Raw genomic sequence first — 17,753 nt, 5'->3', positions numbered from 1 at the left:
TGTCGTATGAAAGAGTATGAACTCTCTCGGACAGTCCAAACAGAACCGTTGAGCACTCCCTCCCCTAATAAGTTTATAGTATTATATGGACCATGTAAGATATACCCAGGTAATAATACGCTACATATGCAGAGAGAGAGCTAGCCCCCGAACTCTTGCCGTTCTTTCTCAAGCCATTTAATGTAACTATTTGTGGACAAGAACATCCAATTAAACCACTTACCACCAGGCCCCCCCCGAGTTTTTATAAAAATATGCTTATTTGGCTTCGTTCAGAGTGTTGTCGGCACTATACCGAAAAATCAGCCGATACTCTTACCGTTTTTTTTGTATAACCGTTCGGAAATACACACAGACACACACAAATACACACACACGACACACACACATCTGGTGTTATTTAAGTTTGATAATACACGTGCTTATACCTGACCTTTGTATCGCCTCATTGCACAAATCCAAAATCATCACTCTCTACAACATATTAATGTGGATATTCTGTTTTTAGAAATGTCCCCCTGGTTATGCTGATGCTCGGTGTTGTTTCTGAAGTTGGTGAGGTTGATGTGGTAGTGAACTGCCCAATGGATTGACTGGCTTTATCAGAGGTAATGTGAATTATGCATTATTCTATGTAAATTGTATGTGTGCCACCTAATAAGCTTGAATTAGATCTAGCTAAGATAAAATATTTTGATAACAAATTAATTGCAGTTTAAATGCATACCTAAGAAAATGAAATGAAGACACTAGATTGTAAGAAGAATTTATAGCAATATTGATTCTTGTGTTAGCCATATCTAATTATTATCATAATATGCTAGGTACTGATATCAGCGAGGAATTTAACAGTGTTCTCGAGAACAACGCTGAAGGTGAAGAGGAAGCATGAAGTGAATAGGTTAGTTTCCTCTGTGTAGATTTGAAGAAGAGAAATGTACTTACAGAATCGGGGGCGTGAGAGTTCACCACACTGTCATACTCAAACTCAGAATTGCGGATACTAAATTAATCATAACAATTTCCTAAACAGCCTTCTTTTGAACATCATTTATAATGTAAGCACCTATAACTTAGTATCTCTATTCTTTAAGCACTGTTAGTTCCACTTAATTACAGGAACTAGCCCTCTGTGACGTTGTATCAGTGGGGACATGGTCTTATCCTGCTCGTTGTTTGATGTAGTTACTGTTGACAAGACACGCAAACTCAACCTCACCACCTAACCGGAATAGTGAACGTTTCGTGTCAGCAACAGGAATAGCACAGAATCTGGTAGTGATTTCATTCGATTTAAAGGACAGTGGACCACCTTACCTTCTTCATAAGAATATCTTGTTTAGTATGAAATGTTCAATGTTGCTTTATTAGCCGGGAACCTTATTTCCGGTAGGTTTTCCATCTTAAAAATACTTTAAATGATGTGCCACTATTTTAAAAAACAAAATACAGTTTTAGGATTATCTGATAGTTGAAGTTGTAACATAAAAAAACAGGTGCTACAAGGAGTCAATCCAGAGTGTTGAAGAGTTCGGGTACATGGTGAAACGTGGGAGTCCAATGAGTAACACCGTTCCTCAACAAGAGTGCAGTGCTGCCTGAAAAATGTGATATTGTCCGGGTGTGGTCAATACGGTTTAAACGATGCAACCTTATTTTAGGTGAGGTTGTTATAAATTGGTGGCAGCCCCTGGGGGATTATTAAATTGGTTTTTATTTCTCTCTCCAGAGTTGAGATTGAATAATACAATAATAAGTTTGACTCATATCTATAATCTCTGAAATTTCTGTGCAATTCTAAGAAGAATTACTGAGTTAATAAAGGGTCGCGTATGGGCAGTACTTCTGGGCCACTCTGTATAATTGGGGTAGCTCTGGCAGTGTATCAGGGTCTACCTTTATAATTAGAAAATTTTAATTTTAGCAGGGAGATAAATTAGTTAATCATCGCTTGTTAACTGTCCTAATTAACACAGTCTAATTAACACAGGACTGTTACGCGGTAGGGATAAAAGCACTTTCGAGAAAACAAGTAACCACGTCTCTTCTCTGCCGCCAGGTCACAATTGTAATATCACCGTTAAGAAACAGGCTGCTAACGACTGAGAGGTACCTTCCCTTGGGGGTATCTGGTAGGTACTCTTCCACTTAGGGACTGTTTGCTGGGGGTTATGCAACGTCAATTAATGGTCAGTATTCCTAAAAACCCCCAAACTGACATTGAACATTAAATTGACATTAATTGACATTAATTGTCATTAATTGACTTAATTGACAGTAATTGACATTAATTGGACATTATTCGATAATATTCAGATATCACGCTATGATAAAGTTAATCGGTTCAAAAAAACAAATGTCCTTAAATTATTATGAGTATGTTCTTAATCTGTTGATCCTTAGGTCACAGACACCAAAAAAAATTTCATCCTTCCAACTCCTTCCATCTTCGGTCCCCACCGGCCACGCCCATATTGTATTGGTTTTCTTATAAGCAGGTAAACAATCTAGAATCGGCTTTTTTAGTATGAAGGAGTAATGTTAGCTGTTAAAAGTCGTTATCAAAAATAAATGTCAGTGAAGGCATTTCGTTTAATGTGGGTTTTAAGTTCTGATGAAGTTGAGAACCACGCCCTGATGGCCAAGCCCATTTAAGAAAATAAAATTTCGGAAACCGTATTATGTTAGTTTTATTGTTTTAATGATCTGAATTTTATCACATTTTCACATTTCCATATTGATAAGTATTAATAAATTGAATGATATAAACGTTCCTAAAAAGTGCTAAAAATATGGTAGAACTACTAATGCTCTGGTCGAAAAAATATCATGTCAATTAATGTCAGGTATTCCAAGAATTTTGCAAACTGACATTAATTGACATTAAATTGACATTAATTGACATTCAATGACATTAATTGACATTAATTGACGTTGCTTTCCCCCCGTTTTGCTAGAGTAGAACCGACCGGTCTAAGGTTTGGGCTGCCGACCTGAAAAGACCGATATTCGTTTGTGTCGCATTTTCCGGGCCGGAACCGGGGTAATAAGAAGAAGAGTATTTAAGGCTCCGGAAAATTGAAGATAATCCTTGATTGTGGGTTTATCAATTATAATATTTAAAAGCCATGGGACACAATGAGAAAAGTGCTTACAGTCGACTAACTGTGTTCACGCCCTATTTTCAAATTTCAAACCAAACTTCTGCGCTGTGAGCACAGTCACTTGTTGATATGTTTGGAGCAAGTGCAGAGGTCACTGTTGATCTGCTGTATGAGCAGAGCTAGAAACGAGTTGGAATAAAAATCAAAACCTTGCAAGAATTCACTGCGCCTTGCCTAGCACACAAAAGTTACAAATTGCTTCAGTAGTAATGCCCAAGATCCAGCAGCCATGCAGCTCTTATAAGGTCGTGTGTCAATATAACGTGAGGATAATGTCCAAATTTTTAATCATGATGGCCTTTGTTTTAATCCTTGACATGTAAGGGGAGTTAGCAACGGGTGTGTTTACCACAATATAGCAAGGACCCTCAGGGCACTGCTTGAAATGCTCATAAGTAAAGCAGAAATGGTAGCTGTTTTGACTCTACCCACTCAAAAATCCTCACATCAACGGGCTTGAACATTCGCCGACAGATATTACAGGCGACCGATGGGAGCGGGAATTTTCCGGTCACTGAGAGCATGACTGATGCCCCCTTAGTAAGAATTTGACAGAAATATAATACATTTTAGGAACACTTAAAAAAGAAAGGTCCTGTTGAATATCCGGCCAAATTTTTGAAACCGAAACCTAGCGAAACCGGAACCGAACCGAGATTAAAGCCGAATATCCGCTGGAACCGGATTCAGCCGGAAACCGGTCAGTTTCCTATCTAGAGGAGCTTTATTTCAACTATGACCATGGAGATATTCTTCTTCTGGCTATAAATATATTTACTTGTTACTAAAAACTACTATGTGTTATTTTATCCGCGATGTTTCTTTTATTCACACTAAATAATATCCCCGTTTGGACCCTGAATATCCCTAACAGGCTCCCTACACCTAAGACATCTGAAGGACATGTACAACATAAGGAGAGTACTGGAGGTGTACCCTGCTAAAACGCAAGTTAGGGCCGCCAGAGTCCCCGTCCTCATTTAACCCTGAAAACAAGGTGATTGTACCCTGTCTTGATATGCTATAGGTTTCAATTTTAGTAATAAATTAAGGATTTACTGTGTGATAAGGTACACAATTCTCCCACTGTAAGCTACTCACTTAAATTATTAGGTTGAAGTTTTAAACACAATGTAATCCGTGTAAATGCAATGTAAATGGAAACAGTGGAAATGTTAACAGTGTAAATCATTGCAAATGTACAGTGTTAATGTAACAGTGTTACAACTCTCTGACAGTGGCCCTGTTGAGTACAATGAACTGCATGTAACCCATGGAGACACCCTGCCCAACTAAGCAGTGGTGTGTTGGTGGAGGATTGAGGTGGTTCAGGGTACTAAACGTGGGTTTGTCTCACTATGACGGTTCAGTAGTCTGTACTTCAGTCAGTATCTGTAGTTTAGTCAGTAGCATGTAGTTCAGTCAGTAGTCTGTAGTTCAGTCAGTAGTCTGTAGTTCAGTCAGTAGTCTGTAGTTCAGTCAGTAGTCTGTAGTTTCAGTCAGTAGTCGGTACTTCATTCAGAAGTCTGTACTCATTCAGTATCTGTAGTTCACATCAGTAGTCCGGTAGTTCCAGTCAGTAGTCCTGTACTTCAGTCAGTCGTCTGTACTTCAGTCAGTAGTCTGTAGTTCAGTCAGTAGTCTGTAGTTTCAGTCAGTAGTCATGTCCCAGTCAGTATCTGTACTTCATTCAGTAGTCTTACTATTCAGTCAGAAGTCTGGATCAGTCAGAGTCTGTAGTTCAGTCATAGCTGTACCCAGTCCCAGTAGTCTGTACGTCAGTCAGTAGTCTGTAGTTCAGTCAGTAGTCTGTAGTTCAGTCCAGTAGTCTGACTTTCAGTCATAGTCTGTACTTCGTCAGTAGTCTGTAGTTCAGTCAGTCTCTGTAGTTCAGTCAGTAGTCTGTAGTTTAGTCATAGTCTGTAGTACGTCAGTAGTCTGTACTTTCACAGTAGTCCTGTCTTCAGTCAGGTAGTCTGTACTCAGTCAGTAGCCTGTACTTCAAGTCAGTAGTCAGTAGTTCAGTCAGTAGTCTGTACTTCAGTATGAGTCTGTACTTCAGTCAGTAGTCCTGTACTTCAGTCAGTAGTTCTGTAGTTCAGTCAGTAGCTGTACATCAGTCAGTAGTCCTGTAGTTTAAGTCAGTGAGCATGTGTTTCAGTCAGTAGTCTGTATTCAGTCAGTAGTCTGTAGTTCAGAGTCAGTAGTCTGTAGTTTCAGGTCAGTAGTCTGTAGTTCAGTCAGTAGTCTGTACTCAGTCAGTAGTCCTGTACTTTCAGTCAGTGTCTGTACTTTCTGTCAGAGCCTGTACTTCATCAGTAGTCCTGTACTTCAGTCAGTAGTCTGTAGTCAGTCAGTAGTCCCTGTACTTCCGTCCAGTAGTCTGTAGTTTAGTCAGTAGCATGTTTCAGTCAGTAGTCTGTAGTTCAGTCAGTAGTCTGTAGTTCAGTCCAGTAGTCTGGTAGTTCAGTCATAGTCCTGTAGTATCATCAGTAGTCGGTACTTCAGTCTGTAGTCTGTACTTCAGTCATAGTCTGTACTTCAGTCAGTAGTCTGTAGTTATCATTAGTCTGTAGTCAGTCAGTAGTCAGTACTTCAGTCAGTAGTCTGTACTTCAGGCAGTAGCCTGTAGTTCAGTCAGTAGTCTGTACTTCAATCAGTATTCTGTACTTCAGTCAGTAGTCTGTAGTTCAGTCAGTAGTCTGTATTCAGTCAGTAGTCTGTAGTTTAGTCAGTAGTCCTGTAGTTCATTCAGTATCTGTACTTCAGTCTAGTCATCTTTCTATCACTGTATTAATACTGCTGTGTATGAACCTCGAGACCGACACATCCTCTCAATGGTCAATATGAAATGGATAATGACCAAAAATGAATATGATGTATATCGTATAAATGATATTGAATCGAAAGTTTTAGTAGTGATGATTGCACTACCCGAGGCAGTACTCTTGCATTAACGCCTTAAAATGTTAATTACAATCAATTAAAGATATACAACACATACATAAATATAATAACACTATTAGGGAATGAAAAGTTCTTATATCTCGTAACAATTAATTTAGTAACAGAAATACAGAGTCCTGAAAGAATGTCACAGATATCTTATCAGAAAATGGCAAGTGAAATTGTTGGATGCGTGTAGCATTTGTAAAATACCTCGAAGATAGTCATATTTCCGTTCTGCGGATAAAAGTTTTGTGTTTCGTTGCCGTACTTCCCGCAACTTTATCACACCTTTTAGCACCACTTCTAAACCTGGGCCAACGTAGCGACTGTGAGTGTTGGGTATTCTGATTACCAATATGTCACGTGAAAGCTAGACAGATTTGTAATTAGTTTAAGGCACGATAGTAAACAACCGAAATCAACTCCTGATAGGCCTCAGATAGACTCTTTGTAATTTTGGCTCCGTCGATATCTGGCTGTGTTGCCATTCGCATCGGTGTAGTTTTTCTATCTATTACACATGAGTAGAACCAATTTGTCCGCAGCCAAATTTACCTGAAACCGCCGTGTTTCTGAGTGTGGATTTATTAAATACAGAATTCCCTTAAAAATTGTATTTCAGAAAGAAAAGTAGACATATATTCTCGGAAAAATCCATAGCAAAAAGTCCCTAAAGATGATTCTATTTCTGATCTGGGAAAACCATTGGAAGATCTTACTAACCAGTAATACGATAAGACACATTTATTGTTAATTATATAATATTACTAGTGTAACCCGCCTAAACGGCCGGATTTCACACTGCCTGCAGTAATAAGGGTAGGAGTAATTACCCGCTGAGTCCATAACCCGGATTAGGCGAGCAATTCTATTCGAGTGCCTCACTTATCCATAGTATGCTTAGAAAGATAGTGAATTCTTAATGAATAATCAATAGAAAATAACCCTTAACACCATGACCACACCAGCCTATCATATTGGTGAATCATGCATTACATTGTCGTATAAAGTATGAACTCTCTCTACAGTCCAAACAGACCCGTTTTTGAGCACTCCCGCCCCTACTAAGTTTTATAGTATTATAAGACCATGTAATGATATACGCCATGTAATAAATACGCTACATATGGTCAGAGAGAGGAGCCTAGCCCGTAACTCTTGCCGTTTTCTCAGCCATTTTATGTTATCATATTTTGTGGTACAAAACATCAATTAAACCACTTACCACCGGCCGAATTTTTTATAAAATTTGCTTATGGCGTCGTCAGAGTTTTGTCGCACTATACCGAAAAAACCAGTCCCGTAACTATTACCGTTTTTTTTGAATAAACCGTTCGGAATTACACACAGACACACACACAGACACACACACAGACACACACACATTCTGGTGTTTTATGAAGTTGATAATACACTTGCTGGACCTGACCTTTGTATCGTCTCATAGCACAATCAAAACATCACTCTCTAACAACATATTAATGTGGATATTCTGTTTTAGAAACGTCCCCCTTGGTATGCTGATGCGCGTGTTGTGTCTGAAGTTTGGGAGGTTGATTGTGGGTAGTGAACCTGGCCCAATGGATTGATCTGCTTTAAATCAGAGGAATGTGAATAGTGCAATTCTATGTTAAATTGTATGTGTGGCACCAAATAAGCTTTGAATTAGATCTATCGAAGATAAAAAATTTTTGATAGCATTAACAAATTAAGTGCAATGTTAAATGCATACCGAATGAAATTGAAATGAAGAAACTAATGTAGAATATTTATATCAATATTGAATTCCTTGTTTTGAGGCATATCTAATTATTATCAAATATGCTAGGTAACTGATATCACGAGGAATTTAACAGTGTTACGAGAACAAAGCTGAGGGTGACGAGGAAGCAGAAGGTGAAGAGGTTAGTTTACCTCTGTTGTAGATTGAATAATAAGAAATGTACTTACAGAACGGTGGGCGTGAGAGTGTCACCACACTGTCTATACTCAACTCAGAGATTCGGATACTAAATTAATCATACCAAATTCCTAACAGCCATCTTTTTGACATCCATTTATAATGTAAGCCACCTATAACATAGATCTCTATTCTTTAAGCTCCTGTAAGGTCCACTAATTTCAGGTACTAGACCTCTGTGACGTTGTAACAGTGGGACAGTTCTTATCCTCATCGGTTGTTTGATGTAGTTACTGTTGACAAACACGCAACTCAACCTCATCCACCAAACCGGAGATAGTGAACGTTTCGTCAAGCAACAGGAATCAACAAAATATGGTAGGTGATTTCATTCGATTAAAGGACTAGTGACCACCTTACCTTCATCATAATAATATCTTTTTTAGTATGAAGATGTTTCAAATGTTGCTTATAGCCGGAACCTTATTTCCGGTAGGTTTTCATCTTAAAATACTTAAATGATTGTGCCACTATTTTAAACAAAAATACAGTTTTAGTATTATCTATAGTCTGAAGTTGTAACATTAAAAACAGTGCGACAAGGAGTCATCCCCAGAGTGTTGAAAGATTACGGGTACATGGTGAACGTTGGAGTCAAGGAGTAACTGCCTTCCTCAACAAGAGTACAGTGCTCCTGAAGAAGTGTGATATTGTCCGGTGTGTCAATACGGTTAACGATGGCAACCTATTTTAGGTGAGGTGTGTTATAAATTGTGCAGCCCCGGGGATTATTAAATTGTTTTTATTTCCTCTCCCAGAGTTTGAGATTGATTAATACAATAAAAAGTTGACTCAATCTATAATCTCTGAATTCTGTGCAATTCTAAGAAGAATTACGTGAGTTATTAAAGGGTCGCGTATGGGCAGTTACTTCTGGCACTCTGTATAATTGGGTACTCTGGCAGGTAGTCAGGGTCATACATTTATAATTAAAATTATTTTATTTTATGCAGGAGATAAATTATTACTCATCTCTTAATAACTTGTCTAATTAAACACAGTCCAAATTAACACAGGAACTGTACGCGGTATGGATGAAAGCACGGGGGGTTTTCGAGAAAACAGTAACCACGTTCTCGTCTCTGACGCAAGGTCACCTTGTTAATATACCGTTAAGAAACAGGCTGCTAACGACTGAGAGGTACCTTCTTGGGGGTATCCTGTATGGGGGGGGGGGGGGGGGGGGGGGGGGGGGGGGGGTACTCTCCACTTAGGTACTGTTTGCTGGGGGTGCTGCAACGTCAATTAATGTCAGTATTCCATAAAAACCCAAACCGCATTGACATTAAATTGACATAATTGACATTAATTGACAATAAATTGACTTTAATTGACATTAATTGACATTATTGACATTATTCGATAAATATTCAAGATATTCACGTCTATTAAGTTTAGAGTCGGTCAAAAAAAACAAAAATGTCCCGTAAATAATTTTTGAGTATGTCTTATCTGTTGATCCTTGGTTCCAAGACCACCATAAAATTTCAGCTTCCAAACTAACTCTCCAACTTCGTCCCACCGCCACGCCCATATTTTAATGGTTTCTTATACCAGGTAAAAATATCTAGAATTCAGCTTTTTTTAGTATGAAGGATTAATGTTAGCTGTTTAAAAATTCCGTTATTCAAAAATAAATGTCATGAAGGCATTTCGTTTAATGTATGAGTTTTAAGTCTGATGATTTTTGAGAACCACGCCTTGGAATGGCCCAAGCCCATTTAAAGAAAAATTAAATTACGGAAACCTACTCATCAGTATTTTAGTTTATTGTTTAATATCTGAATTTTTTCACATTTCACAATTTTCCATATGTGATAGTAGTGAATAAAATTGATGATATAAACTTCTAAGAGTGCTAAAATATGGTAGAACTACATAACTCTGTCGAAAAATATCTTGTCAATTAATGTCAGTATCCAAAATTTTGCAAAACGTACATTTAATTGACATTAAATGAACATTAATTGCCATTAATGACATTAATTGACATTAATTTGACGTTGCATTCCCTGGCCCGTTTCTGGGGGGAAGGGGGGGGTAGAGGAACCGACTCGGTCTAAGTTTTGGCTGCCGACCAGAAAGACCGGATATTCCGGTTTGTCCGATTTTTACCGGGCCGAAACCGGGTAAATACGAAGAAGATATTTAAGGCTGCCGGGAAAATTGAGATTAATCTTGATTGTGGTTTTATCAATTATAATATAAAAGCCATGTGGACACAATGAGAAAGTGCTTACAGTCCGACTAACTGTGTTCACAGCCTATTTTCAAATTTCAACCAAACTTCTGCGCTGGAGCAGCATTCACTTGTTGATATGTTTGCAGCATGCAGAGGGTCACTGATTGATCTGGCTGTATGGCAGAGCTAGAAACGAGTTGGAATAAAATCAAAACATTGCAAGAATTCACTGCGCCTTGCCTAGCACAAATGTACAAATTGCTTCAGTAGTACGAGAAGCCCAAGATCCAGCAGCCAGCAGCTCTTAAAGTTCGTGGCTCAATATAACCGAGGATAATGTCCAAAGTTTTAATGTCATTGATGGCCTTTGTTTTAAATCCTTGACAGTATGGGGATTTTAGCAAACGGTTTGTTTACCACAATAAAGCAGGGGACCCTTCTGGGCTCTGCTTGAACATGCTCATAAGTAAAGCATAAATGGTAGCTGTTTGACTCTAACCACTCAAAATCTCACATCATACGGGTCCTTGAACATTCGCTGACAGATAACAGGCGACCGTGGAGGCGTGGAAATTAACCGTCACTGGAGCAATGACTGGATGCCCCGTAGTAAGAATTTTGCAGAAATGTTTTGACATTTTAGGAACACTTAAAAAAAGAAATGTCCTGTTTGAATATCCGGCCAAATTTTTTGGAAACCGACCGAAACCGGAAGCCGGAACCGAGATTAAAGCGAATATCCGGCTTGAACCGGATTCATCCGATAATCCGGTCAGTTCCCCTATGCTAGAGGAGCTTTATTTCTATTTCTACTAGTTCCATGGAGATATATCTTCTTCTGGCTATTAAATATATTTACCTTGTTTACTTAAAAAACTTACTATGTGTTATTTTATCGCGATGTTTCCTTTCTTCACAACTAAATAATCCCCGATATGACCCTGAATATTCCCTAACAGGGCTCCGTACACCTAATACATCCGAAGGACATTACAACAGTAAATGTAACTGTAGGTGTACCCTGCTAAACGCCAGTTAGCCGCCAGAGTCCTCCTCATTAACCCTGAAAACAAGTGAGTTGTACCCTGGTCTTGATGATGCTATAGGTTCATTTTAGTAGATAAATTAAAGGATTTCCTGTGTGATAAGGACACATTTCTCTACTGAGCTACCTCACTAGAATATTGTTAGAAGTTTGTAAACATAATGTAACAGTGTCAATCATTGTAAATGTAACAGTGTAAATGTAACAGTGTAGAATCATTGCAAATGTAACAGTGATAATGTAACATTGTTACAACTCACAGACAGTGGCGGTGAGTACATTGAACTGCCAAGTAAACCATGGAGACACACCCTGCTACCACTAAAGAAGGGTGATGTGGTGGAGATGTGGAGTGGTCAGGGTTACTAGACGTGGGGTGTATGTCTCACTGAATGACGGTCATAGATCGTCTTCAGATCAGTAGTCTGTAGTTTAGAGTCCAGTAGCATGTAGTTCATCAGTAGTCTGTAGTTCAGTCATATCTGTAGTTCAGTCATAGCTGTAGTTCAGTCAGTAGTCTGTAGTTAGTCCAAGTAGACTGTTCTTCAGGTCAGTAGTCTGTACGTCAGGTCGGTAGTCGGTAGTTCAGGTCATAGTTGTATTCAGGTCAGTAGTCTGTATTCTTCAGTCAGAGTCTGTTACTTCAGACGTAGTCCTGTAGTTTCAGTCGGTAGTCAGTAGTTCAGTCAGTAAGCTGTACTTCAGTCAGTAGTCTGTACTTTCAGCAGTAGTCTGTACTTCAGTCATAGTCCTGTAGTTCAGTCAGATGTCTGTAGTTCAGTCATAGTCTGTACTCCAGTCAGTAGTCTGTACGTCAGTCATAGTCTGTAGTTCAGTCAGTAGTCCTGTGTTCAGTCAGTAGTCCTGTACTGTCAGTCAGTATCCTGTACTTCAGCCAGTCAGTAGTCTGTAGTTCAGTCAGTAGGCTGTAGTTCAGTCAGTGAGTCGTAGTTTAGTCCGTAGTCTGTAGTTCAGTCAGTAGAGTCGTACTTCATTCAGTAGTCTGTAACTTCCGTCTGTAGTCTGTACTTCAGTCAGTAGTCTGTACTTCAGTCAGTAGTCTGAGTTCAGTCAGTAGTCTGTACTTCAGGTCAGTAGTCTGTACTTTCATTCAGTAGTCCTGTACTTCAGTCCAGTAGTCCTGTAGTTCAGTCAGTAGTCGTACTTCAGTCAGTAGTCCTGTAGTTGTAGTCCAGTAGCATGTAGTTTCTGTCCAGGAGTCTGTAGTTCATCAGTAGTCTGTAGTTCATTCAGTACGTTGTAGTTTCAGGTGCAGTAGTCTGGAGTTTTCAGGTCAGTAGTCTGTACTTCAGTCAGTAGTCTTACTTCATCAGTATCGTACTTCAGTCAGTAGTCTGTACTTCAGTCATAGTCTGTACTTCAGTCAGTAGTCTGTAGTTTTCAGTCAGTAGTCTGTAACTTCAGTCCAGTCAGTCTGTAGTTAGTCAGTAGCAATGTAGTTCAGTCATAGTCTGTAGTTCAGTCAGTAGTCCTGTAGTTCAGTCCAGTATCTGTAGTTTCAGTCAGTAGTCCTGTAGTTCAGTCAGTAGTCTGTAACTTCAGCAGTAGTCAGTACTTCAGTCAGCAGTCGTACTTTCAGTCATAGTCTGAGTTCAGTCAGTATCTGTAGTTCAGTCAGTAGTCTGTACTTCAGTCAGTAGTCTGTACTTCATCAGTAGTCTGTAGTTCAAGTCGTTAGTCTGTACCTTCAGTCAGTAGTCTGTAGTTCAGTCAGTAGTCTGGTAGTTCAGTCAGTAGTTCGTGTGAGTTCAGTCAGTAGTCGTGTAGTTTTAGATCAGTAGTCGTGTAGTTCAGTCAGTATTCTGTACTTTCAGTCTAGTCAGTCTTTATATCACTTGTATTAATACTGCCGTGTATGAACTCGAACTCATGCAATGGTCAATATGATGTTATTGAACAAAAGAATATGATTTTATCGTATAAATGAAGTGAATACGAAAGTTTTAGTATTGATGATGCACTACCCCGAGGCAGTACTCCGCATTAACGCCTTAAAATGTTTTAATTACAATCATTGGAGGGGGGGGGGGGGGGGGGGGGGGGGGGGGGGTAAGATATACACACATACATAAATATAATAACACTATTAGGGAATGAAATTAGTTCTTATCGTCTTACATTATTTAGAACAGTAATACAGAGTCTGAAAGAATCACAGATATCGTATCAGGAAAATGGCAGTGAAATTGTTTGATGGCGTGTAGCATTGTAAATACCTCGAAGATAGTCGCATATTGCGTTCTGCGATAAAAGTTTTGTGTTTCGTTGCTGTACTTCCCCAACTTTAATCAACACCTTTTATCACACTTCTAAACCTGGCAACGTAGCGACTGTGGAGTGTGGGTATTCTGATACCAATATGTCACGTGAACATCTAAACAGTTCTTGTAATTAGTTTAAGTCACGATATTAAACACCGAAATCACGCCTGAGTATGCCTCAGATAGACTCTTTGTCATTTTTGGCTCGTCGATCTCTGCTGTTGATATCATCAGCATCGTGTATTTTTCTGGGGGTAAAATAAGGGAGAAGGAGACGGTCCTGAGAACTGGATGGACGGATGGACTATTTTCTACTGGGGCTGGTGGATCTCGTGGTCCCCATTCGTGGGCATGTTTATCGCTAAAATATCTCGCGGCAGAACCATCCGACAGTTTATCAACGGTAAGACACTTTGATATGCTTATGTGTGTGGAATTATTGGATGACATTATTGTTGATTGAAATGTGAAAGCTCAAAGACCCTGAAAATGCCACAATTTACAAGTGAAACTGAGTGAAGCAGTTGCTTTGCTAAACTATGTATAATAACATGAGTGTTAACATGATTGTTAACATGATTGTTAACATGAGTGTTAACATGAGTGTTAACTTACAGGGGCACTGACAGCACCCATGATCTACACCTTCATGTGGCTCACTATATTCGGAGGAGCTGCTATCAAGACAGAGAGGCTAGCTGCTAAGTCTGGATTGTGTTGTCCCAAATGGAACTCAACCGTCTTGGAATACAATGACGTCCAGGTAATACCACCAATTCTTTGGTCAATGCTCAGGTTTATATAATATATTATAAAATATATATAATATATTATATATTATACTAGAAACCCGCTAGTCGAAAGCTTTGTTCGAGGAAATTTTAAAAATCAGTTATGTTTTAATTTCTCTTCATCATACAGCTCTGTTATACAGTAGACATAATGGAATTTATTTAACAATGGCGACAGCGTTGTTAGTATTCGGATTCCCAAAACGATACTTTTTACCGCATCAAAAAATACCAATCACAACCAAAGTTATGAATATAAGTCATAGCGTGAGCGTAAATGTGAGCTAGTTTTGAAGTTATGATGTAGCATACAGCATAACAACGCGCGTAGTTAAGATGTTCTTGCTCGCGCACGTGCATTTTTATCGTTGCTACGCAACAGCGCAGTAAACCTTTGCTAAAATAACGCCATTATTCTAACGATTATTTAACCTCACTTCCGACGTTAATTATAAAAAATCTAAAGCCTAAATCAAAATTCTAAGAATGCTATAGCCTATTCCTATCCTTTTTCTACAACCCTGCTAAAAATGGCGAGGTTTCAACTCCATTTGCGAGCTGGGTTTGGCTTCACCAGAGGGTCATTTTGAGGTCGATTTTCGGTGTTTTTTCTTCTATGTCCCCGTTGCCGGGGAAATTTCGTCAAGTTTAAAATATTGTATAGATAATCCAGTTATTATAGTCAGATCATTACTATTTAGAAAAATAATATCTAATCATCACCTCAGTTGGCAAGCTTTGGGCTGGAAGCGAGTACCTTCAGTGCGTGTAATGAAATAGGGGCAAACTGCGACAGTTGTAGCTGGGGGCTGGTATCAGTTTACTTGAAAACAAACAAGGGTGCTACAGTGAGAAACGTGGTGGACTATGTTAACAATAACCAGAGGTGGCTGGGCAAATATCTGGGTCCAGATGACAAGTAAGACTTATTACAACTTTGTAATATAATATATATCGGTAGACATGGTTTAAGTAACATAGTGGCTGAACTGTCAGTCCCGGTCCCACTAACATGTGCTTTATCACTGTAGAAGCCGCGCAAGACTGTCTTGCATGGCAAGTGAGGAGATGTGGTTTGCAACAGTGTCCACCTACGGAGACATGGGACCTTTCCTGTCTGTTATATCAATAGTTGGTATTATCCTCTACTTCGTTACCAGCTCCGACTCAGGTATTATTACACACTTCATGATAATGTCAACACGATAACGGAGAAGGACCAAAATAATGTAAAACTAAAAACAGTTTGACAGCTTGAATTATTGTATTTTCAATTTCGAGGCCCAAAATAACGATTTCAGCAATACAAAAAAGATCACGACCCTGGTATAATAAATTAAAACCACAGGTAGTTTAGTGATAGACATTATGGGAGCGAACGGGGACCAGGACCCGCCAATCTTACAGAGAATATTCTGGGCTCTAGTTGAAGGAGCTACAGCTACTGCGCTTCTTGTGGCCGGAGGAACTGATTCTCTTAAAGCTCTCCAGGTAATCATTCTCTTTACCCTCTATTAACACTGAATAGGCCCCTTAATTATTAATTGAATTTTCAAATTAAAAGGCTTTGTTTATTTTATTAATATCATATGCAAAAACGGTGTCGTATAATCTCAGTAACCTTAGTATCACTACAGTGCTCCTTTATAAAAAACATTTCCAGACGGCGAGTGTAGCTGCAGGTTTACCCTACACTATAATCCTCTGTTTTGTTACCATAGCAACCTGGCGAGCACTAGCTATGGAGGTTGGAGATCTGAATCCCTATGGACCTGACTTTACAATTTCCCTCATTGATCCTTTCTCTACAATGCGACCTAAACTTTGGCTTGGATTCCTCAAAAACATTGTTGTCGCGTAAGTTAACATCAGTTTCTTTGCTTTTCAGAATTCATAATTTACTTTCAAATACACAGATTATTATCACCTTACACCCAAAAGTTTTGAGTTTGATAAGAGATAAACTTCAGGCCCATGACCCTGTACAGCTGCCTGAAGAAACACAAGATAAAAGGTCTGTGGGCGTCCATTGGAGCAGGAGTGTGCTGGCTGGTCTGGATAGCCCTCATGATAGTAGAGATTGGCTACCTCCACAGTGCTCACTGGAAAGCAGAAGGTATCTACGCGCTGGGCTGGGTATTTTACCTGGGGTTCGTTAGTATAATCACAGCAACCAGGGTATCCATTAGGAACCGTTACGGAATAAACGGTAACCCCATAGAGGATTTCTTTGCGGTGTTGTTTGTGTATCCGTGCGTGATGATTCAGTTAGAGACGGTGAGTAAAAGAGGTGGTCTCTCCACCCTTATGCCTGATACTCGAATCAAGCCAGAGAAAACGCCCGAGAACAAAACTGTAGTTATAGAGAACAGAGCAGCTGATAATGAAAACGTTTATGATGTTACAGATTTTTGAAGAGACGTTTGAAATAGCAGTTGAAACAATATTATAGATTGATTGGGGGATTATTTTCTAATTTTCTAGACTCTACTAACTTTATTAGCCTGTTGGCAGGTTTAATGCCGTTGGATATAATGGGTAAAACTGCTTTTGCTACAGTATATCGTTCACGGAGCATGGAATTTCAGATTTATGTTTATAAAACTTATACTTTAATGACAATGTTAATTTTCATCTCAGTTTTAATAATTTTTAGAGATTAGATGATTCGAAAATAAAAACAATTTAAATGTGTGTAGTAATGTATTATAAAATATTATGTACTAGAAACCCGTAAGTCGAAAGCTTTGTTCGAGGAAATTTTAAAAATCAGCTTTGTTTTAATATAATTTATCTTCATCGTTTAGCTCTGTACAGTAGAAATTATGAATTTTATTTTACTATGACGACAACGCTGTAAGTATTCCGATTCCCTAAACGACACTTTTTACCGCATCGAAAAATATCAATCACAACCAAAGTGAGCGTAGATGTGAGCTATCGATGCAATGTGAGCTAGTTATGACGTATCATAAAGCATGGCAACGCGCGTTTGCCGAGGGGATTTCGTTAAGTTTAAAATATATGTAGATATAATTCTAGAAACTTTATATGACCTTAGAAATTCACATCCCTTTGTTGAAAATAATACTCCAAACTGAGTAATTGGCACAGTAAAACATATTAGACATACAACTTATTCATACTGAAAATACAGAGCTAGGTAAAAGAGAATATGTTTGATTGTTGGGGACGAAGTGAGAGTCTCCACTTATTTCGTCCCTAACAATCAAATATGATCGACCCACTCACAAGTGCGAAACAAAAGATACCTTAAAGAGATAAGCTGTAAGAAGATGACGATCAGACCCCCAGGTCAAGATCCTTCACTATCTAGCCATCTCCAAGCCGACCAATCACACAAGATTGCCCAGTTTGAT

The 17,753-nt window shown here is 38.9% G+C and overlaps 3 protein-coding genes across 3 annotated transcripts in view; 1 reads left to right on the top strand and 2 right to left on the bottom strand.

Annotated features, from left to right (window-relative positions):
- The window catches only part of LOC134823091 (tudor domain-containing protein 1-like), a 51,959-nt gene extending 43,661 nt beyond the window's left edge, over positions 1 to 8,298 (top strand). Inside the window, exons 15-16 of the mRNA XM_063834440.1 lie at positions 7,970 to 8,017; positions 8,239 to 8,298. Of these exons, the coding sequence (XP_063690510.1) occupies positions 7,970 to 8,017; positions 8,239 to 8,298 (108 nt within the window). The remainder of the gene's footprint in view (positions 1 to 7,969; positions 8,018 to 8,238) is intronic.
- LOC134823488 (double-strand-break repair protein rad21 homolog A-like) overlaps positions 1 to 17,753 on the bottom strand; it is a 901,854-nt gene that overhangs the window by 540,734 nt on the left and 343,367 nt on the right. The gene's annotated exons all lie outside the window — the stretch shown is intronic.
- The window catches only part of LOC134823487 (gamma-tubulin complex component 3-like), a 158,111-nt gene that overhangs the window by 136,364 nt on the left and 3,994 nt on the right, over positions 1 to 17,753 (bottom strand). The gene's annotated exons all lie outside the window — the stretch shown is intronic.

The sequence above is a fragment of the Bolinopsis microptera genome, chromosome 11 (genome assembly GCF_026151205.1).
Source record: "Bolinopsis microptera isolate Bmic1 chromosome 11, MBARI_Bmic_1.0, whole genome shotgun sequence".
Taxonomy (NCBI): domain Eukaryota; kingdom Metazoa; phylum Ctenophora; class Tentaculata; order Lobata; family Bolinopsidae; genus Bolinopsis; species Bolinopsis microptera.
This window is presented reverse-complemented; position numbering and strand designations above follow the sequence as displayed.